The sequence below is a fragment of the Halichondria panicea genome, chromosome 1 (assembly GCF_963675165.1).
Source record: "Halichondria panicea chromosome 1, odHalPani1.1, whole genome shotgun sequence".
In the NCBI taxonomy this organism is placed as follows: domain Eukaryota; kingdom Metazoa; phylum Porifera; class Demospongiae; order Suberitida; family Halichondriidae; genus Halichondria; species Halichondria panicea.
Window position 1 is genome coordinate 15,487,813 of NC_087377.1, and position 21,318 is coordinate 15,509,130.

General features: G+C 41.7%; 3 protein-coding genes and 1 long non-coding RNA gene across 22 annotated transcripts in view; 3 read left to right on the plus strand and 1 right to left on the minus strand.

Moving 5' to 3' along the window:
• LOC135352059 (uncharacterized) overlaps positions 1–21,318 on the plus strand; it is a gene marked incomplete in the record, with an annotated part of 851,949 nt that overhangs the window by 90,957 nt on the left and 739,674 nt on the right.
• The window catches only part of LOC135352078 (uncharacterized), a 46,416-nt gene continuing 25,386 nt past the window's right edge, over positions 289–21,318 (minus strand). For 2 of the 7 annotated variants that reach the window (XM_064551218.1, XM_064551219.1), the window contains exon 7: positions 289–1,289. In XM_064551218.1, coding sequence (XP_064407288.1) covers positions 399–1,289 — 891 coding nt within the window. In that variant the 3' untranslated portion in view covers positions 289–398. Of the gene's footprint in view, positions 1,290–1,494; positions 1,570–1,799; positions 1,877–1,981; positions 2,789–2,891; positions 3,220–3,322; positions 3,450–11,711; positions 12,752–12,975; positions 13,015–13,245; positions 13,323–13,421; positions 14,229–14,358; positions 14,695–14,802; positions 14,908–21,318 lie in introns of those variants that run through there. The other 5 variants (XM_064551221.1, XM_064551220.1, XM_064551222.1 and 2 more) reach the window with 5 other exon arrangements.
• On the plus strand, positions 3,446–11,774 carry LOC135352139 (upstream stimulatory factor 1-like). 11 transcript variants are annotated; one of them, XM_064551321.1, is made up of 11 exons: positions 3,446–3,598; positions 3,859–4,039; positions 4,210–4,345; positions 4,672–4,727; positions 7,350–7,453; positions 7,755–8,531; positions 8,822–8,901; positions 8,999–9,126; positions 10,691–11,283; positions 11,431–11,465; positions 11,518–11,774. In XM_064551321.1, exons 2-6 carry the CDS (start codon positions 3,901–3,903, stop codon positions 7,902–7,904), a joined length of 585 nt encoding a protein of 194 aa, XP_064407391.1. In that variant the 5' UTR covers positions 3,446–3,598; positions 3,859–3,900; the 3' UTR covers positions 7,905–8,531; positions 8,822–8,901; positions 8,999–9,126; positions 10,691–11,283; positions 11,431–11,465; positions 11,518–11,774. The 11 variants fall into 11 exon arrangements, with proteins under 11 accessions (XP_064407391.1, XP_064407392.1, XP_064407387.1 ...); XM_064551322.1 differs by having other exon boundaries at positions 10,691–11,277; XM_064551327.1 differs by adding an exon at positions 5,778–5,832 and having other exon boundaries at positions 3,448–3,598; positions 4,672–5,633; positions 6,406–7,453; positions 11,431–11,774.
• LOC135352169 (uncharacterized) lies at positions 14,925–20,489 on the plus strand. Of its 3 annotated transcripts, XR_010399638.1 has the most exons (10): positions 14,925–15,129; positions 15,615–15,795; positions 16,681–17,234; positions 17,582–17,796; positions 18,031–18,099; positions 18,157–18,235; positions 18,292–18,640; positions 18,820–18,974; positions 19,212–19,416; positions 20,073–20,489. It is a non-coding gene; the product is annotated as an uncharacterized LOC135352169 (long non-coding RNA). The 3 variants fall into 3 exon arrangements; XR_010399636.1 differs by having other exon boundaries at positions 18,292–18,974; XR_010399637.1 differs by having other exon boundaries at positions 18,292–18,974; positions 20,183–20,489.

Genomic DNA, 21,318 nt, shown 5'->3' on the forward strand with positions numbered 1-21,318 from the left:
ACACCTTTAGGCCTACTATGCTGCTAAGAAAGAGAGGGGCCTCACGTAAACTGGCCACTTGGTGTGACTATGATCATGTGACTCTTTAACCCCTCAGTTCCCGAGCCCCACCCCTCACTGTCTGACTCGGAAGAGGAGATAGACTTTGGATTCTGGGAGAAGGCGTCCACCCTACCCTCGGACAAGACCCCAACCAAGGACCTGAACTTGTTATGAGACTGTTAAATATTATTTTGTCTGTTTTTGTACTATTTTCTGGCAATGTAATTATGTATGTACCACTTCATGTCATCATAATAACTATAATTATATGCGATAAAAGTCTGTTGCAACTTAATTAGAACATAAAAAATTCATAATTTATTGAAAAGAAAAACAAATTTAATTTAACAAAATAACTAATTAGCACTTAAACAGAAGAAATCAACAGTTCGAATAATAGTAAATGCTGTCTTTCCTCCAGCTACAATGACATCTCCACTAGGAAGTACTGAGCATGTGCAGTTGTATCGTGCAGTAGGCAGGTCTCCCACTTTCACCCACCTCCTGGTGTCAGGCTGGTAGAGGTGGATCGATAAACTTGGGTTGTTTCCGTCCCATCCACCAACGGCTAATAGTGACCTCCCAATACTGAGAGGAGCTGAATACAAGAGTGGTACTTCCTGTAAGGTCTGCCAGAGAGTGGGTGTGTCCAGGTTGGAAACGGCTTTTGCAACGAGTTCATTGAGGTCGACGTGGTACACTGTCTTGGTTGCAGACATTAGGTAGAGGGTGTTTCCTATGAGAGTCGATTTAAGTTCTGATCGTGGGTTAGGTAGTGATTGAGCAATGTACCATCTTCTTGATGCCACGTCCAACACCTCCACAGACGAGGTACGTCCTTTATCATCACGCCCACCAGCTACAATGATGTGGTTGCTGAAGGAGACAGCTGTTGAGAAAATACGAGCAATGTTCATTGGTGGGTACGGGTGAGTCCATTCCCCTGACTCAAACACTGCTAGTTGATTGGTGGGTTTGTTTTTTCTTGGATCATTTCCTCCCACCAGCACTAGTCGATTAGCGAGTGGTGTCATAGCGAACCACTTGGCAGTGTACTCTGGTAGTTTGGTCCATTGATCTTGCTCGAGCTTCATCACTGTACACCTGTCACGATCATTGTATGCACCAACATACACCGTGTCACCGATAACAACACTCTGAACCGAGTCACCCATCTCGATTGGCATGTCTTTTCCTCTTCTCCATTTCAGAGTGAGTGGAGGTCTCAACTCTCTGGGAGGGGGACCCTGAATAATGAATGAGTGTAATTAGGATAGTGTCTACTAACAAGCGAGTGTTACTTGTAGCAATAATTGCATGCACACTAAATCACTTTCTCTAATTAGCTTAAGAGGCCACGCCCACCAGTCTAATAGAATGTACAGTACGATTATAAGAGATCAAAGCTTCTACTATAGCTCTGCAATAATATAATGGTGCATTTTGTCTCACCTGTCTCTGCTGTTGAATGATGGCGTCTCTCCTGACCAGCTCAGCATCTTTGTGCTCTATCTGTTCCCTGTGCGCCTGTACAGGGGAACGTTGGTGGAAATTAAACACAGACGTGAATATCATTAGTGGAAATTCTACAACAAAACGAGAACAATCAACAATTTCCGCTAAAGGAAGTACATAATTATAGGCACACTCAAACGGATGTGTAGTTACGGCTTAACACATGAGACAGCATCCATGCATGTTAAGGTACAATACTATTGTTGCTGTGGGAATCTCATTCACACACTACATGTACGCACCTTCTTGACTGGTTGAGTGTCCTTTGACTCCCTCTTTGTTGCCTCCACTGGGTCCGAGCTTGTTGTCAGGTCAGCATCTAAAAAGAAAATCGATACCAACATTAATAGACGGATATGATTTTTTCGTTAGGGTTACAGTTAGCTGAAACGTAAAACACATAATATACTTATCATTGACTCACAGATGTCCCTGGCAGATGGTCTCCTCCTCATGTCTTCTTGCAAACAACTGTCGATAAGCTTCCTCAACCTGTGTGTGTGAGGTATCTGGGCAACATGGAATGATCGATCTTCCACAGATTTGATCGTCTTCAGCTTGCAAACAATCTGCATCATAATCGCCCCAAGAGAGAACACATCCAAGCTATTATCGTAATTATCCTTGTCCAATCGAATAGCCTCGACAGGTAGATACCCCATACGGTGACCAATGGCTGTGAGGGTGTGGCTAAGCTTGGAGGGATCGTATAATCGTGACATGCCAAAGTCGGATATCTTTGCGATAGGCACTAGCTGTGTAAGCTTCAGCAAGATGTTATCACCACAGAGGTCACGGTGGATAATCTGCTTGCTGTGAATGTAGGCCAAACCACAAGCCATGTCTTTGGAGAGGCTAATTTCACATTCGCTAGTGAGGGACTCTTCACCAAGGCCAGATAAGTAGGATCTCAGATTGCAATCCATCAGCTCAACAACAAGCATTGTACCACATGATTTGGGGTGCTTGGCAGTTGACAAATACAGAACAACGTTTGGGTGCTGGAGTGACTCGAGAAACACACACTCACGATCAAATGCTTTACTAGCTTCTTCACTTTTGCCGGCTGGGAAACCTGTATGCATTTCTATAGCCTCATAAATTAAAAGTTGGACCGCATAAATCTTGCCCTTGTAGCTGCCTTTGAAGACTGCTCCAAATGCACCTTTACCGAGAGGCTCGTCTAAGAAAACGGTCAAATCGTCGTTAATCTTCTGACAATTTTGGTTAACTATAGAGTGTGTGTGTGTGTGTGTGTGGGGGGGGGGAGGGGTGATGTTATAGCAGCTAACAAACTTAAGCATCATGTGTGAAATATGCATTCCTGTACTTACCCTCTGACTTCATATCAGTAGGATTGCTTGGACCAGTAGACTGTAGATGATCTCTTTTGATGGTCTGGGCTATGTGAACTTCACTCACGATGGGACTTGACAAAGCCTCCACCATCTCTTTCCAGCTCTTCCCTCCTTCATTAAGCCATTTAATCAAACCCTCACGATAGCAGTCAACAGGATTGTTGCTCCAATCTTTCCCAATGCTGTGGATTGTAGCCTGGGGTACATCAAGAATAAGCAAGATTTTTCGCCACTTAATTCGAGCATCAAACGTGACGAGATACAATCTCTTTAGATCTGCTATTGTGAGATAGTCGGACATCTCCTGTAGAATAATTATGGTTATCAGAATTATGTGATAAAATAATATTTGGTGTGTGCAAACTAAATCATGTACATACAGTAAAAACAGTACTGTCTGCACTTACTGATAATAATCCAGAGGCTACAGTGCTAGTAGTGCAGTCAGTGCAGTATCTTCCACTCACAGTGCAGTGTAACAGTTCAGTTTGACAGTTGTACAATTACAAGACATGCCATTTTTCCTCTGCAGAATAAACAATATCTTGTCACGTGATAAACCACATGGATTCAGTCAGTTTTGAAGCTCTGAGCAAGTGGTCAAACTATTTGTCTGTATTGGTGGAGGTTGAAGACATGAGTCCATGGACAGGGACTACTGAGGAACCTTCATCAAGAACAAGGTACATGTTAATATTAATGTGTAGTTAACTTTGGCCTTGTGCATGATACCTACCCAGGTAACACACACACACAGTTCCAAGTAACATATAAAAGCTAGCACTTAAAAACAAGGTCTCCTAGGACGTTTCGTTTTCGTTCGCTTTCGTATTGGTTAGAATTTGCATGATGGTAACTACCTCCCAAATAACGAACACACACACTCACACACACACACACACACACACACACACACACTTGTTGTTCCCGCCCACTCACGTAGGAGATCCACACGCTCACTAGCGATGATGGTTTGCCCTCTGACATGACCTCTGAGGATGGCTCCACCCTCAACGCTATAGGCCACGCCCTCATCCAGATGCAGCAAGGTGGACAGACCACCCCCTCATCTCAGTTCCTCATCACTAGGAGCACCTCATCTGGTTCAGAGTTTGGCCAAAATGGTGAGTAATGGAGGCCAAATTTATCAGTGTGACGATTCCCAAGTGCTTGTACGTACTAATTACATGTAGAACCATGAGTATTATTGCTAATGTTTGAGGTTTCTTGGAAGTGGTGCTGGAAAAAGTTATAAATAATAGTCAGTTTTTACTATGTTGTTGTGTGTGTTTAGGTCCTCTGTATGTGATGATCCCACCATCCAGTAGTGCTGAGATACTGCATGCAATGAGTCGACCTATAGCACCCAAGATGAGCGGGATATCAACTATGGATTATCACACGGCCGACTCCATCTTTCAAATGCAGTTGTGAGTACACAGTTCATGTGATTGCCTACCTCTGCATAACATGTATGAAAGTGTGTGTTAGGGAAAGCATCATTCTTGCTACATACCGTATCACTAGAATATTTTGCTCGTGAAAAACCTTTGCCAATCAGCAACAAAGTTGATCCTTTGCGATTGTGCTAACTATTGCGTTCTGGCAATAATCGTGTGTATTTATAATCACTTTAGGTTTTGCGATTTTATTGTAGCGAATTGATCAACCCTCCCAAAATTTGCATATGCTTGCAAAACATTCTAGTAATACGGTAACTGTGAGGAGTGTTGTTATTATGGTGGTTGGTTTGCAGGTCTGGGGATATGGCCGCCAACAGGGAAGCTCAGAGGAAGGCTACACACAATGAAGGTGCTGCAAATTCAATACTGAAAGTTAGTGTACAACAGATGTACATGTACGTACGTGGTCATAATCAAATAGAAGCATTTCCCACAAAGTACAGTTACGAAGCTTTAACATCAAATCTGCCACTTCTAAAACTAGTGTTCAAGCTGGCGCTGTGCTAATGCCTCTCGCCATGATTTATTTTCGCTCAAAAGTATAGAAGAGGAAGTATAGAAGAGGAAAAAGTGTATAAAATAATCTGTCTAAAACTGACTTGCATCTATTCAATTGTATAATGGTATCATTGTTGTGTTTTGTGGCTGCTTATACCAGGACCTCAAGGATCTAGGAAGCAACAAAGAAGAAGATTTTGTTTTCAATTAATTATAGTGCATAATTTTACTAATTATTTCATAAAGTTAGCTTATCTATATAAAGTCACTGAGAAGAAAAGACTTATTACATGCATCTATTGTTGTATTATGTGGCTTTAATACCAGGACCTCAAGAAAGAAGAAAATTGATTCTTCCAGGATCTGTAGTTCAGTGTATAATTATAATATCTAAGAAGAAAAGACTTGTGTACATGCATATTGTTATCTATATTGTTATATAGTAGTGTTTTGTGGCTTACCAGGCCCTCAAGAAATATGTGATTCTGCCAGGAGGATCTGGATCTTGGATATCACGTGGGGAATGAGCGCGCATGCGCATTACATCCACAGGAATAATTAAAGGGTGTGTCCAAAGAGATCAATTTCACAATGGCTACTGCATGCTAGCTAGCTGTTTTAACAGGTATTTTCTGAGTCCTGTAGCTAACAAAAAAACTAGCGCTTTAGTGCAAGGCTAGCTCATATGTTGAATAGAAAGTTTGTGCGGACAGATGATGCTATAAAAGATTCTGAAGAGACTGCAACAGCCTTCAATGTGAGTTAAACCATAGATATTGTACACTCCGTGGATGTGAAACGTAGGTAGTATACGGGTAGATTACGGAGTATTCGTGTTCACTCACTGCAACGGCACCCAGCTGCAGAAATGGACACTTTTAGTGTTGTTTTTCTTGCACAGCTGCGCACTTGTGGCTTCAGTTGAGGAGAAGGCTTGCTGTACTCGTAGGTGGGAGGTAAGTCTATCATAGAGCATGTATATTGAGCCTACATTATTAGTGGATAGCCTTTTGGAGCTCATTTTTGTCTGTAACTTACTAGGTGACAAGTTTGTGGTTAGGCGATCTTTGGTTGGGTTTATGTTTGGAACATTTCGCTTTGCTTTCCTGTTAGTCTATGAAGTGAAGTACTGGGAGAATGTGTTCAGCACTTAAGGAAATGTATAAGGCTAGCAGCAAACTGAATGATAGGTCAAAAATAGGTGTTCAACAGTACCTATCTTGTGGTTAGGCGATCTTGCCAACAAAAAGCTCCATCACTTAAATGATGTGGTCATTCAATAATATAGATGTCCTTATACCAGGAGAATCTATTTTGACCCTCAGTAAATGTTTTGTTATTTCAGGAAAGCGTGTCTTTTTGTGGTGAACATGTTTACTCATACAAATGTACTGTATGATGATAATGCATACATGATCGTACAACAGCGGCCTGAGTAAATTATTATTACTGTATGATGATAATGCATACATGATCGTACAACAGCGGCCTGAGTAAATTATTATTACTAACATACTTTTTTAATTTAGGTAATGCTCTATCACCAAAGGAAGCGGAAAGGAGCATAATTATTCCCTGATGCAAGACTAACAAACAAGTGTACGAGCACAAGTAGCGATAAGACGAAGAAGAATCCTCCTTCAACTTTAAATCAGTTTTAGTTGTCCATTTAGTTGTCTATTACTAAGTCTATCTCCATGCATGGATGCCTGCCTATATAATATTTTGTGTGCATACATGCTGTGCTATATATACAATGTCATCACAAAAATTAAGTCAGCAGTGTACATGTAGCTAGATCAGGTTCCAATATGATTTCTGCATTTCCACTTTCATTCATGAACATCTCTCTTGGCTCTCCCTGCGCAGAGAATCAGTTAGCACTGGAAGAACTTGGACTGGGAGCTTCAGTTATCCTATCACTCACACGTAGTTACTGTTATTATTGTATCCATGCAGTAGATTCCGTATGCTATAGGGAATTCCGGATACTGGGTCCGTGTCATCCGTTGCAATGAGTGTTTCAGGACTTTTGGTAGTGGGCGGAAGTGTTTCACATCCACGGAGTGTACAGTATCTATGGTTAAACTAGCCATAACTCGAGAAACAAGCTTTAGTTCGCTAATCCACGAATCAAAATCCAAGAAACTGTTAGTTTTCGTCGCATTGCAAACCATTGAGCAGTTACACCTGGAACAGACACACACACACACACACAGTCAGCTTTACCGTATCCCTCGTGCGGCTAAGCCTAGAGGCATAACTAATAACTTATTTGTTGTGTAGAGGCTATCTATCCATGCTGTAAACGTCTTAATAATTAAGTACGCCTTGATTTATACTGTACAGTAAGTGTACGTGTGTGTGTGTGTGTGTGAGGTCAAGGTTCATTCATTTTGCCAATTGGTTCAGCTTCATTGTACATGCCCTAAACACGATAATTACCAGTTGTTGTTGTTCTTCCCACGCCCAGTTGAGCGTGAGCGTCGGGGCAGGATCAACGAGCTCATCAAGGTACTGGCTCAGATAGTGCTTGCTTGTCAGAAGAAAGACGCAACTACTGGTTCCATTGTCGGGGTGAGTGTGTGTGTCTGTGAGTGTGTGTACTAAAGTACTATTGAAAGCCATCGAAATATCTACTAACTTGGTTTTTTTTAAGCCTAAATTTCCTAATATTATTGCTAAGCATGCATTAGTGTAGAGCACAGTGTTATGTTAGTTACTAGTAGCATAGAATCCAGCAGAGTTCATCGTATATAACACATGTAGTTAGTTGTACATAAAATTAATAATTTATGCTATTTTTTAATAGCTAAGCATGTTTTTTTTTATCTCTACGTACATGTCTCACCGTCACGTCATGTTTCCCTGACTGCAGTATGTGTACAGCAAGGGAACGGTACTGGACAAGACAGTCTGGCACCTTTGCAAGCACAACCTATGCACTTGTCAGCTTCGTCATAATTATCTCCCCTCTTACAATCATCGCTGCCGACTGGAGCCTCTAATCCAAACACACCACTCTTAAGCTCACTCGTACAAACTCTATCTTCCATTGCGAGCACGACCACTTCTCCATCCACCCCTGTACCGAAATCCTCCATGCTGTCACAAGCCAACAACAATGGCGGTGGTGGGGGTGGTGGTGGTGGTCTCTCTGCTGCGGCTGCTGCTAGTCTGCTCAACACTCTGATTCTGGCTCAGAATGTGCTCACAAGCAACTGAAGTGCTGGTAGCCCCGGGCAAGATTCAATGTCTATGGAAACGGTGGACCAATCCTCTCAACAGTAGTGTACAGTATATTATAATTGTGGACTGTTTATACTGTTCTAGTTTTAACGTGTGTTTTTTAGTAATCTCCCCTTCACTTACTATAGCTACATTGTCAGTATTATTATGTATACATAGTTTTTATACATGATATTTGTGTCTTATTGAACCTGAATTGTTTGTCTCTAGAAAAAAAAAATGTTGTGAACAAAGCTATAATAAATTATTATAGGCCCATTATAATTATGTGCAGTTAGCCTCCATCTCAAGCCGCACTTCCTCGAAAATTGGCCTGGTAGTATAGACTGCTTGCGCATGCGCTAACCATTAGCCACTGAACATGAAAACTGTGCTGATCCAATGAAGAACCTTCATCAAGAACAAGGTACGTGTGTATAATGTGTAGTTATGCAGTGCAATGAGTTGACTGTGTACTATTGAATGTATATACAGTACAGAGAATGGGAACCTAGCATGCTTACTAGTCTGTATGTACATGCACTTGTATACAAGGTATGCTTCAATGTATGCAGTTTAGGTGTGTACAGGGAAACGTGTGTTAATTGAGAACACTAGCTCACAATATTTGTACATGACATTGTACAGTACGTGTACCAGACCCTTCATCACACTACCAGTTTGAATGTGTCCATGTGTTGTTTATCCTGGCTACAGAACACTGACTCAGGACGAGGAGGACTTTGACAAGTTCCTGGAGAGTGTCAAAGCTCAGCAGCTCTCACTCTCCACAAAAGGTATCACTTTAACTGACTCTTACGATTATTCTAGTATTCATAATGTAAGTACGTACATATTGTATACCAGTACATGTGTTGTGTGGTGTCCCTATAGTTGAGTGTGAGTGATAGAGGCCATATATATAAGGAGGACATACGTGTGTCGAGGCTGGTGGTGGCCCGTGTGCTGAGGGAGAGAAATGAGTACAAAGAGGAGTAGCTCTCACTATTGGAGCAGATTAGGTAAAGGGTCATCTTGTAGTGTTTGTAAAGCGGTCATAATAACAAACACATGGGCTTGATTCAAGGCCGCTTAAACATGGCCAATCAAGGCTACTAAAATCACACTTTTATAGCTATAGCAATAATGTGTGCATGAGGATGCACTCGCTATATGCTCATGCGCTACGTAACCTCAAGCATGCATTTATACATGTACAAATGGCACTCAGCACATGGGTCTTCTTGTGGGCGTCTAGCCCAAGCAGTTGGGGCTAACAATAATTGTTTTGTACAGCATCATGCACATGCATGCATAACAATACTATATAGTCCTATAGGACCATCTCATAATGATCGGATTGACATAATGATGAAAACAGTAGACTATATATACTTTTTTTTATATTTTTTTTATATCAACAAATTTGTGCATCCAGAGGTCAACAAAAAATAGCTATAAGCTAATACTAATCTGAGACCTGATAGTATAATGATTTATACAGAGAGAGAACAGTACAGTTAATACACGAAAGAGTACGTTAGAGAGATTACTGACATATTTATAGAACGTGTCTGTAATAGTGTATAGAGCTGTTTCATACAAATTCCTCTATGAATTCTTAAATGGGGTGCTCCTTCTCATCAGTTACAGGACATTCACAATGTGTCAATTGTATTTATACCACCACTGACTTCTAGCTTCATGAATATCACCAATTAAAGCTTTAGCTACTGCAGACATGCATGAAATTTAAAGCCATAATCTGCTGCAAGATAATAATTATTTGTGTATCGTCTGCTACGTCGCTAGTTTATGCAGTTGACCAATAACTGATAAATGAGCGAGAACAAATGCACGATTCAAAAGGCAGTGGAGCAGCTAGAGGCTCCCATACACAAGAGAGCCACCTGGAACAGGCCCTCTATAGCTATATAAATTATAGGCGCAAAGGAACAAAGAACAACTACACAAAAATAACAAAAACTAAAGTTAACCACAGGAAATAACCGCATAATCTAATTTCTAATCTAACCAACAAATGCATGCATGCACATACAATAACAAACAGAACAGGAAGTTAAAGTCTATAATCTATTTACACAACTAATTATTATACACACTTGAAAAAAACTAAACAGGACTATTAATTTATACTAAGAGACAGTTAAATTAAATTAAACATTTCTAAGGTACAGACTCTTCGCAAGGTCATTATTTGTAGGCCTGAATTTATGCTCACACTTCGGGCAATTTGCCTCAATCATATCACCTTCGAATTCATTCACACTTGACGCTCTTCGGCACCAAGGACATTCGAACGGCAAGCTATTGATACTGTGAAATGAAGCAGCCAGGTTTTTCGCTTTCTTGACCGCCTCTATCAATGTATGCTAATACATGCTAACACTGTGTATCCAGAGGAGGTTCGACAGGTGCAGTGCAGCTCAAGCAATTAGTCTCTGATTACACGCTTGCATGAGCGGATAATTAGTGTTCATGCAATCAAAGGCTAATACATACTAACACTGTGTATTTGTACTAACAATGTTAGTTGATTAATAATAATGTTTCTCTGTTGCACAGGATGAGTGCTGACTCGGCTCTGTTTAAGTCCAAGAGCAAGAAATCAAAGTGGCTCGACTAGTGAGTTGTGTCACGTCAGTTAGTGTGTAGAGTTGTAGTGAAGCTTTTCTTATTCTAGTCACTCTATAGAGATTATTATAGAATACAGTCAGGTTAATTAATGGACTCCATAGCGGACCTATGCCACCTCTAGAGTACAGCTATACTGTTTCACTGTATATCTTGAAGTAAGATTATAATCTAGTGCAATAAGATACTATTAGTGTTATGATTCTACTAAAACTCGTTCTCAAAAGTTTCAGCCTCTAGTCTAGTTTTATTTTATTGCTCCCATTACTTGCTGCTTAGCCAGATCATATATACTATTGTATAACACTCCTCTGGTTTCTATAGATCTTTATTATTTATGTCAACAGCCGAGGGTGGCACTTCAATGCTCTAGTTCTAATTGTAGATTGACTGATCGATTTGTCTTCTGTATTATTGTTTGATTTTTCCACCCCTCATCTTTTCCGGCCTCCACTTATGCGGCAAATTTTCGGTCTGGCCAAGTGTTGAGGAGACAAGAAGTGGCACTGAGAATGGAGGTAGAGGTACAGAGTACATTAGCTGGAAAATGCATTTGTGTCATACTTTGTAGAGTCCCTTAAAGTCATTCAAGGTCAGCTATAGTGTGTCCTATTTGAAGGTGTGCAATGTACAATCATGTACGACCCCCCCCCCCCCACACACACCTTTAGGCCTACTATGCTGCTAAGAAAGAGAGGGGCCTCACGTAAACTTGCCACTCAGTGTGACTATGACCATGTGACTCTTTACCCCCTCAGTTCCTGAGCCCCACCCCTCACTGTCTGACTCGGAAGAGGAGATAGACTTTGTATTCTGGGAGAAGGCGTCCACCCTACCCTCAGACAAGACCCCAACCAAGGACCTGAACTTGTTATGAGACTGTTAAATATTATTTTGTCTGTTTTTGTACTATTTTCTGGCAATGTAATTATGTATGTACCACTTCATGTCATCATAATAACTATAATTATATGATAAACATGATAAAAAGAATATCAATATCGTTATAAACTCATCACACAATTGCAAGTAAGAAAATAACTAATTAGCACTTATAGAGAAGAAATCAACAGTTTGAAATTTAGTATACATGTACACATCTGTAAACAAATTAATTATTGTCTGTCCTCCGGCTACAATGACCTCTCCACTAGGAAGTACTGAGCATGTGCAGCGGTATCGTGCAGTAGGCAGGTCTTCTACTTTCACCCACCTCCTGGTGTCAGGCTGGTAGAGGTGGATCGATGAACTTAGGTTGGCTCTGTCGCCCCATCCACCAACGGCTAATAGTGACCTCCCAATACTGAGAGGAGCTGAGAACTTGAGTGGTACTTCTTGTAAAGTCTGCCAGAGAGTGGGTGTGTCCAGGTTGGAAAGGGCCTTTGCAATGAGTTCATTGAGGTCGACGTGGTGCACTGTCTTGGTTACCTCAGTGTGATCGAACCCTCCCATTAGGTAGAGGGTGTTTCCTATGAGAGTCGATTTCAGTGATGATCGTGGGTTAGGTAGTGACTGAGCAATGTACCATCTTCTTAATGCCACGTCCAACACCTCCACAGAGGAGGTGGTACGTCTTTTATCATCACGCCCACCAGCTACAATGATGTGGTTGTTGAAGGAGACAGCTGTTGAGGAATGACGAGCAATGTTCATTGGTGGGTACGGGTGAGTCCATTCCCCTGACACTAACACTGCAAGTTGATTGGTGGGTTTGTTGTTTCTTGATTCACATCCTCCCACCAGCACTAGTTGATTAGCGAGTGATGTCATAGCGAACCAATAGGCAGTGTACTGTGGTAGTTTGGTCCATTCATCTTGCTCGAGCTTCATCACTGTACACCTGTCACAATCATTGTCTGGACTACCTCCACCAACATACACCGTGTCACTGATAACAGCACTCTGTACCGTGGTGCTCATCTTAATTGGCATGTCTTTTCCTCTTCTCCATTTCAGAGTGAGTGGAGGTCTCAACTCTCTGGGAGGGGGACCCTGAATAATGAATGAGTGTAATTAGGATAGTGTCTACTAACAAGCGAGTGTTACTTGTAGCATGCACACTAAATCACTTTCTCTAATTAGCTTAAGAGGCCACGCCCACCAGTCTAATAGAATGTACAGTACGATTATAAGAGATCAAAGCTTCTACTATAGCTCTGTAATAATAATTATAATGGTGCATTTCTCTGCTGTTGAATGATTGCGTCTCTCCTGACCAGCTCAGCATCTTTGTGCTTAATCTGTTCCCTGTGTGTCTGTACAGGGGAACTTTGGTGGAAATTTTGTCACAGACGTGAATATCATTAGTGGAAATTCTACAACAGAACGAGAACAAGCAACACTTTCTGCTAAAGGAAGTACATAATTATAGGCACACTCAAACGGATGTGTAGTTACGGCTTAACACATGAGACAGCATCCATGCATGTTAAGGTACAATACTATTGCTGCTGTGGGAATCTCATTATCACACTACATGTACGCACCTTCTTGACTGGTTGAGTGTCCTTTGACTCCCTCTTTGTTGCCTCCACTGGGTCTGAGCTTGTTATGAGGTCAGCATCTAAAAAGTAAAAGAAAATCGATACCAACATGAAATGATTTTTTCTGTTAGAGCTAGGAGTTAGTGGAAACGTAAAACACATAATTATAATTAACTCACAGATGTCCGTGGCAGACGGTCTCCTCGTCATGTCTTCTTGCAAACAACTGTCGATAAGCTTCCTCAACTTGTGTGTGTGAGGGATCTGGGCAACATGGAATGATCGATCCTTGGCTGATTTGATCGTCTCCAGCTTGCAAACAATCTGCATCATAATCGCCCCAAGAGAGAACACATCCAAGCTATTATCGTAATTATCCTTGTCCAATCGAATAGCTTCAAGAGGTAGATACCCCATACGGTGACCAACGGCCGTGAGGGTGTGGCTAAGCATGGAGGGATCATATAGCCGTGACATGCCAAAGTCGGAAATCTTTGCGACAGGCACTGGTCGTGTAAGCTTCAGCAAAACGTTATCGCCACAGAGGTCACGGTGGATAATCTTCTTGCTATGAATGTAGGCCAGACCACAAGCTATGTCTTTAGAGAGGCTAATTTCACATTCGCTAGTGAGGGACTCTTTATCAAGGCCAGAGAAATAGGATCTCAGATTGCAATCCATCAGCTCAACAACGAGGATTGTACTCCCTGATTTAGGGTGCTTAGCAGTCAACAAAAACTGAACAACATTTGGGTGCTGGAACGACTTGAGAAAATCACTCTCACGATCAATTGCATCGCTAGCTTGTTCGTTTTTGCCGATTGGAATACTTGCCTGCATCTCCATAGCATCGTGAAGCAGCACTTTGACTGCACATATCTCGCCCCTGTAGCTGCCTTTGAAGACTGCTCCAAATGCACCTTTTCCGAGAAGTTCGTCTAAGAAAACAGTCAAATCATCGTTGATCTTCTGGCGGTTTTGGTCAACTGTAGAACATTGTGTGTGTGTGTGTGTGTGTGTGTGTGCATATTTATGTGTGTGGGTGTGGGGGGATATAACTATTATAGTAGTTAAGCATCATGTATGTATACATTCCTGTGCTGAACTAGTGCTTACCCTCTGACTTCACATCAGTAGGATTGCTTGCATCAGTAGACTGTAGATGATCTTTCTCGATGGTCCTGGCTATGTGAACGTGGCCCACAATGGGACTGGACAATGCTTGGACAACATCTTCCCAGCGTCTCTCTTCACCTTTCAGCCATTCTTTCAAACCCTCACGATAGCATTCTTCAGGATTGTCTCGCCATTTCGTACCAATACTATCGATGGTATCCGAGGGTACATCAAGAATAAGCAAGATGTTTCGCCACTTAATTCGAGCATCAAACGTGACGAGGTACAATTTCTTTAGATCTGCTATTGTGAGATAGTCAGACATCTTCTGAGTCTCTGTAGAGTGTGGGATAGAGACATAATTATTAAATGCTAGTAAAGTATAGACTAGCTAGCTTGACAAGATCTAAACCATTAACAGTCAACAGTGCTGTCTGCACTCACTGATAATAATCCAGAGGCAGTATCTTCACAGCTTGATACCAGGCAGAGTACAGAAGTATAGGACAACAACAGCTAGCTCAGCTACAACGAGACCCGCCCTCTTTCTCTGCAGAATAAACAATAGCTGTCACGTGCGATAACAAATAACATTGCTAAACCACGTGGCTGGTCTTTCACTAGTTCCAGAGCTAGAGCTAGAGAGAAGAAAAAATTGTGCTGTCAATTTTGAAGCTCTGAGCAAGTGATCAACTATTTGTCTGTATTGGTGGAGGTTGAAGACATGAGTCCATGGACAGGGACTACTGAGGAACCTTCATCAAGAACAAGGTAATGTGCTTATTCGACAATTTTAAATAATTACAAAGCGAGAGGTCATTTCTTTTGGAGGTTGAGAAAAATTCCTGGTGTCGCATATTTAGAGGGTCGTATCTAATTGGAGGTTACTCTACTATCCTTAATTATAGGCTGCTTAAAATTATATTGTTTCTAGCGGCCTGGAATCGAGACTGTGGTTTGACCTCTATTTAGGACGCCGCATAAAAAAGTAATTGTCACACGCAGCAGTCGCTACTTTTAGAGGTCAGAATATTACCTAAGATCGAGGGTGTCGCATATTTAGAGGGTCGCCTTAAATTGAACAAGTACAGTACTTGTGTATAATGTGTAGTTGGTTATAATGTGGACCCTAACTTTGGACGTTTCGTTTTCGTATTATTTTCGCTTTCGTATTACATGGTTAGAATTTGCATGATGATAACTACCTCCCAAATAACGAACACACACACACTTGTTGTTCCCACCCACTCACACAGGAGGTCCACACGCTAACTAGTGATGATGGTTTGCCCTCTAACATGACCTCTGAGGATAGCTCCACCCTCAACGCTATAGGCCACGCCCTCATCCAGATGCAGCAAAGTGGACAGACCACCCCCTCATCTTAGTTCCTCATCACTAGGAGCACCTCATCTGGTTCAGAGTCTGGACAAAATGGTGAGTAATGGAGGCCAAATTTATCAGTGTGACGATACATTTTTTGAGGCAAATCCAAAAGTTATAGGCCTCGATAAGTTATCCAAGTGCTTGTACGTACTAATTATGCCTCGAGGCGTAGCCGCACGAGGGATACGGTAAAGCTGACTGTGTGTGTGTGTGTGTGTTCCAGCTGTAACTGCTCAACAGTTGCAATGCGACGAAAACTAACAGCTTCTATCCACATTCTCTTGGATTTTGATTCGTGGATTAGCAAACTAAAGCTTCTTTCTCGAGTTATGGCTAGTTTGACTCACATTGAAGGCTGTTGCAGTCTCTTTAGAATCTTTCATAGCATCATCTGTCCCCACAAACTTTCTATTCAACATATGAGTTAGCCTTGCACTAAAGCGCTAGCTTTTTGTTAGTTACAAGACTCAGAAAATATCTGTTAAAACAGCTAGCTAGCAGTAGCCATTTGTGAAATTGATCTCTTTGGACACACCCTTTAATTATTCCTGTGGATGTAATGCGCATGCGCGCTCATTCCCCATGTGTGATATCCAAGATCCAGATCCAGATCCTCCTGGCAGAATCATATATTTTTCTTGAGGGCCTGGTAAGCCACAAAACATGTATGTACACAAGTCTTTTCTTCTTAAATATTATATACACTGAACTACAGATCCTGGAAGAATCAATTTTCTTCTTTCTTGAGGTCCTGATATTAAAGCCACATAATAGATGCATGTAAATAAGTCTTTTTTTTCTCAGTGACTTTATATAGACTCATTGGATAGTACTGTCCCTATTCCTGTGTTGTACACTACTGTCTATTTAATTGTAGATTGTGTTATTTATGTTTATGTGATCAATTTCCTGAACCAATTTTCCCTCCCCCCACAGTCTCGTGCATGGACAAAGATGATGTGTACAGTTTTGGAGTGCTTGCTTGTGAAGTGGTGAATGCCAGATTTCCTGAAGCTGCTGTATTTCTTGGTCTGCTATCGAGTATGGAAGGTGTATGGCGGGAGCTCCACCCACTCATCACCTCAGGACAGACCCTCCATGGACACTGTGTTACACCACATCAAACAATTGGACTCTGAGTCTTAGTATTGGTGCATGAGTGTGTTATTATTAATTTGTGTAAAGAATATATAATTATTCTTGCAAACAAAGTGGGGGAGGGGCTGCTCAAGATGAGGGGGTGTTGCATATGGGGTCAGAGATCAGAAAGCCATAGGCCATGTGGACTCACTGAAAACTGTACTAGATATCATGCAAGATGAAGGCAGCCTTGATAGCAGCCACGGTCCTCACACTCGTGTCTGCTCCCTTCATAAAGCCAGCTCTCTGGGGAAGCTGAATGTACCGGTGGTTTTACTTCCCTATGTCCCCTCCAGCACTGGAGTCAAGGTCAACTTCACTCTGAGCTCCCCTCAAGGTTGCTTCTTTTGGTCAGTGTACCTACTGTGTGTGTGTAGGGGAGGGGGATACTGGTGTAAGCTGTGACCCTGAGTTACAGTCAATAGTTAATTAAGCTTGGTGCAAAGATTTAGGCCTAAAAACAATTTTAACGTGGCTTAATATTGCTCGGTGAATTCCAGCGTCCAATAATTATTATATAATTATAGTGCAATAAAAATAATTAATGATTACGTATAATTATTATGCCACGCCCACACACACAGGTTGAGCATTATCCGGACATAGTGTCAGATATCTAACCATGCAGCTAGCATACTTGTAGTGATACATGTGTGTCTCTCCCCTGCCCTAACCACACCCCCTCACACACGTGCAGGTGTTGGCAAGTCCACCCTCCTCCGCTCTATGGCGTGTCATGAGCTGCGTCTACCAGCTGGTGTGAGTGTACTACACGTGGAGCAAGAGGTCACCGGGGACAACACACTAGCACTGGATAGTGTACTCGAGTGTGACACTGAGAGAGTGCAGCTGCTCGCTAGAGAGGGGGAGCTACTGCATGGCCTCAGGGGACAAGAACACAGCAGCAGGCAGGTCTGTATACTAGGGGTGGGGGGAGGTGTATTAAGTACAGTAAAATTACAATAATTACCAAATTTGTGTCCAGCTATAATTAGGGTTACCAGTGTGTAGGTGTCCTAGTGTGTAGTGTACTGTGTGTTTGACTGCTAGTCAGCATTTGTATGATTATGGTTTGTGTGTATATTTTCAGTAGTTATTTTCAGTACTTTATTTACCTTTCATCTGCCCCTCTCTCTGTATGTGTAGCGCTTCTGATGAGCTGGCTGAGGTATACCTTCCACTACAGGAGATAGACGCTGATGAAGCACCAGCAAGGTAACTGTACCCAGTAGATCAAGTACCATCTTACACACTGTGCTCACTCACTCACAGAGCTGGCTGTATTCTGGCTGGTCTGGGGTTCACTCCACAGAAGAATGAGATTTTATCTAGCTAAGACACTATTTGCAAGGTAAGCAGTTTTTGTGAGACGGAAGTGCTGACATTAATTAATCTTCTGTTTTCTAGGGGAAGGCGTGGGTGTTTTTTCAGAATCAGGCCTGTTTTCAGAGCTATCTTTTAGCTGCCATAAGTTGAATTCCGTGGATACAATTTCAATGATTTTCTGATTTTTTGAAAGCTTAGAAAGAGACCTTTCAAATGGTGTCATCAAAGTTTATATTTGAGAGATAAAAGTATTTGTCAATTTGGCCATACCATGAATAAAATAGCCCATGGTCCAAGGCGGAAAATTACAAATTAGGGCCCTTGGATCGAAACACATCATTTGAAAGGTCTCTTTCTAAGCTTTCAGAAAATCATAACATTTTTGACATTGGATCAACGGTATTAAAGTTAATGGCTGTTGAAAAATCAGGTTTGTTTTTAGAGCTATCTTTTAGAGGCCATAACTTGAGTTAGGAACGTCCTATTTAAAAAACTCAAAGACGCATTCTGTAGCTCTGAGAAAGCACTATTGTATACAATTAAAGTGTCTTAAAACCGCTAATTGCTCGCAGTGCCAAAGCTCACTAATTTGTGTGTCCTATGCTGTAGATGTGGGAACACGGAACCATCGTCGGTTGTGTGCAGTGTATTATAGTCGTACCCCCGGGTTTGAAGTGTCCATGGACTACTGGACCGTGTCATGCAGCTGCTGGAGGTGTCCTTCACCAAAGATGGCAGTAGATACTTCCTGAAGGCAGTTGAAGGTGAGGGTTGCATAAGCACAGCTGTGTATGTGTGTTAGGGACTTGTGAAGGAACTACATATGCATTCAGTCCAGTTTGTTGGGAATTAGTGGCCGTGAGGTTTTTGAAGTGTATGTGTTGAATCCACTGGAAGATTATTTTGTCATAAAATTTATTCCTACAACTACACTTGCTCACTGCCCACACTTCTGCACTGCTTGTGTTTACCGCCCCCTCCCCTGCACACACACTCCACAGACTCTACCTAGTTCCCGGGCCGTTGTGCAGAGGTGTGTGTACGTGGGAAGGTGATTAGGAAACTGGGCATGCTCCATCCTGGTGTGTCTGTTGTGCAGCTCTAGTGTGTGTGAGACTGGGAGGTGTGTCTGGTGCAGCTGTTCTCACGGCCTCCTCCAACCAGTACCTGCCCTCCGTACTCTCCAGGGAGAACCTATCTCCTCAGGTTAGTGTGTGTTCATCATGACCTCCTTGACAGTATGTACCCATGCCAGGTGTGTGTTTAGGGTCAATACTGCAAGGTCATGTACTGTACATAATTATGTCATGTACATATAATTATAGCCTGGATCCCAGGGTAGGCCGGTGAACGAGGCTAGTACATATAATCCTTTTGTTTGTAGTTAGGGTGCTTTAGAGATCTAACATACTCTTCTTGAGGGGAGGGGTAGTTAAACACATTATTTTAAACAGCCATAACTTTAATACCGTTGATCCAATGTCAAAATTTATATTATTTGCTTAAAGCTTAGAAACAGACTTTCAAATAATGTGCTTCAATCCAAAATTTCTTTGGTGTAGTTTTTCGGCCTTGGACCATCAGCTATTATCCTTGGTTGTGTCCAAATTAGTTTTGTAGCTCAAAATAATATGAACTTTGATGGCGACGTTTGAAAGGTATATCTTATATACCATTCGATTCCTTGTTAAAAAACGCTATATATGCTGTAGAGCTGGTAAGCTCCACATTTTGTGATCTTGTGTGTGTGCATTGGGTGCATTATGTGAGATCAATTTCAACATGGTATGGAGTGTTGTTAACATGGAGGGTGACATTGTATGAGTGTAATAACGTGTGACCCCCCCCCCACACACCTTTAGGCCTACTATGCTGCTCACTTTAACTGACTCTTACGATTATTCTAGTATTCATAATGTAAGTACGTACATATTGTATACCAGTACATGTGTTGTGTGTGGTGTCCCTATAGTTGAGTGTGAGTGTGAGAGGCCATATATATAAGGAGGACATACGTGTGTCGAGGCTGGAGGTGGCCCGTGTGCTGAGGGGAGAGAAATGAGTACAAAGAGAAGTACCTCTCACTATTGGAGCAGATTAGGTAAAGGGTCATCTTGTAGTGTTTGTAAAGCGGTCATCATAACTTTAATAACTGCTAATACATACTAACACTGTGTATCCAGAGGAGGTTCGACAGGTGCAGTGCAGCTCAAGCAATTAGTCTCTGATCACACGCTTGCATGAGCGGATAATTAGTGTTCATGCAATCAAAGGCTAATACATACTAACACTGTGTATTTGTACTAACAATGTTAGTTGATTAATAATAATGTTTCTCTGTTGCACAGGATGAGTGCTGACTCAGCTCTGTTTAAGTCCAAGAGCAAGAAATCAAAGTGGCTCGACTAGTGAGTTGTGTCACGTCAGTTAGTGTGTAGAGTTGTAGTGAAGCTTTTCTTATTCTAGTCACTCTATAGAGATTATTATAGAATACAGTCAGGTTAATTAATGGACTCCATAGCGGACCTATGCCACCTCTAGAGTACAGCTATACTGTTTCACTGTATATCTTGAAGTAAGATTATAATCTAGTGCAATAAGATACTATTAGTGTTATGATTCTACTAAAACTCGTTCTCAAAAGTTTCAGCCTATAGCCTAGTTTTATTTTATTGCTCCCGTTACTTGCTGCTTAGCCAGATCATATATACTATTGTATATATAGCACTCCTCTGGTTTATATAGATTTTTATTATTTATGTCAACAGCCGAGGGTAGCACTTCAGTGCTCTAGTTCTAATTGTAGATTGACTGATCGATTTGTCTTCTGTACTATTGTTTGATTTTTCCACCCCTCATCTTTTCCGACCCTCAGTTTTGCGGCCATTTTTCAGCCCTGCCAAGTGTTGAGGAGACAAGAAGAGGCACTGAGAATGGAGGTAGAGGTACAGAGTACATTAGCTGGAAAATGCATTTGTGTAATACTTTGTAGAGTCCCTTAAAGTCATTCAAGGTCAGCTATAGTTTGTCCTATTTGAATGTGTGCAATGTACAATCATGTACGACCCCCCCCCCACACACACACACACCTTTAGGCCTACTATGCTG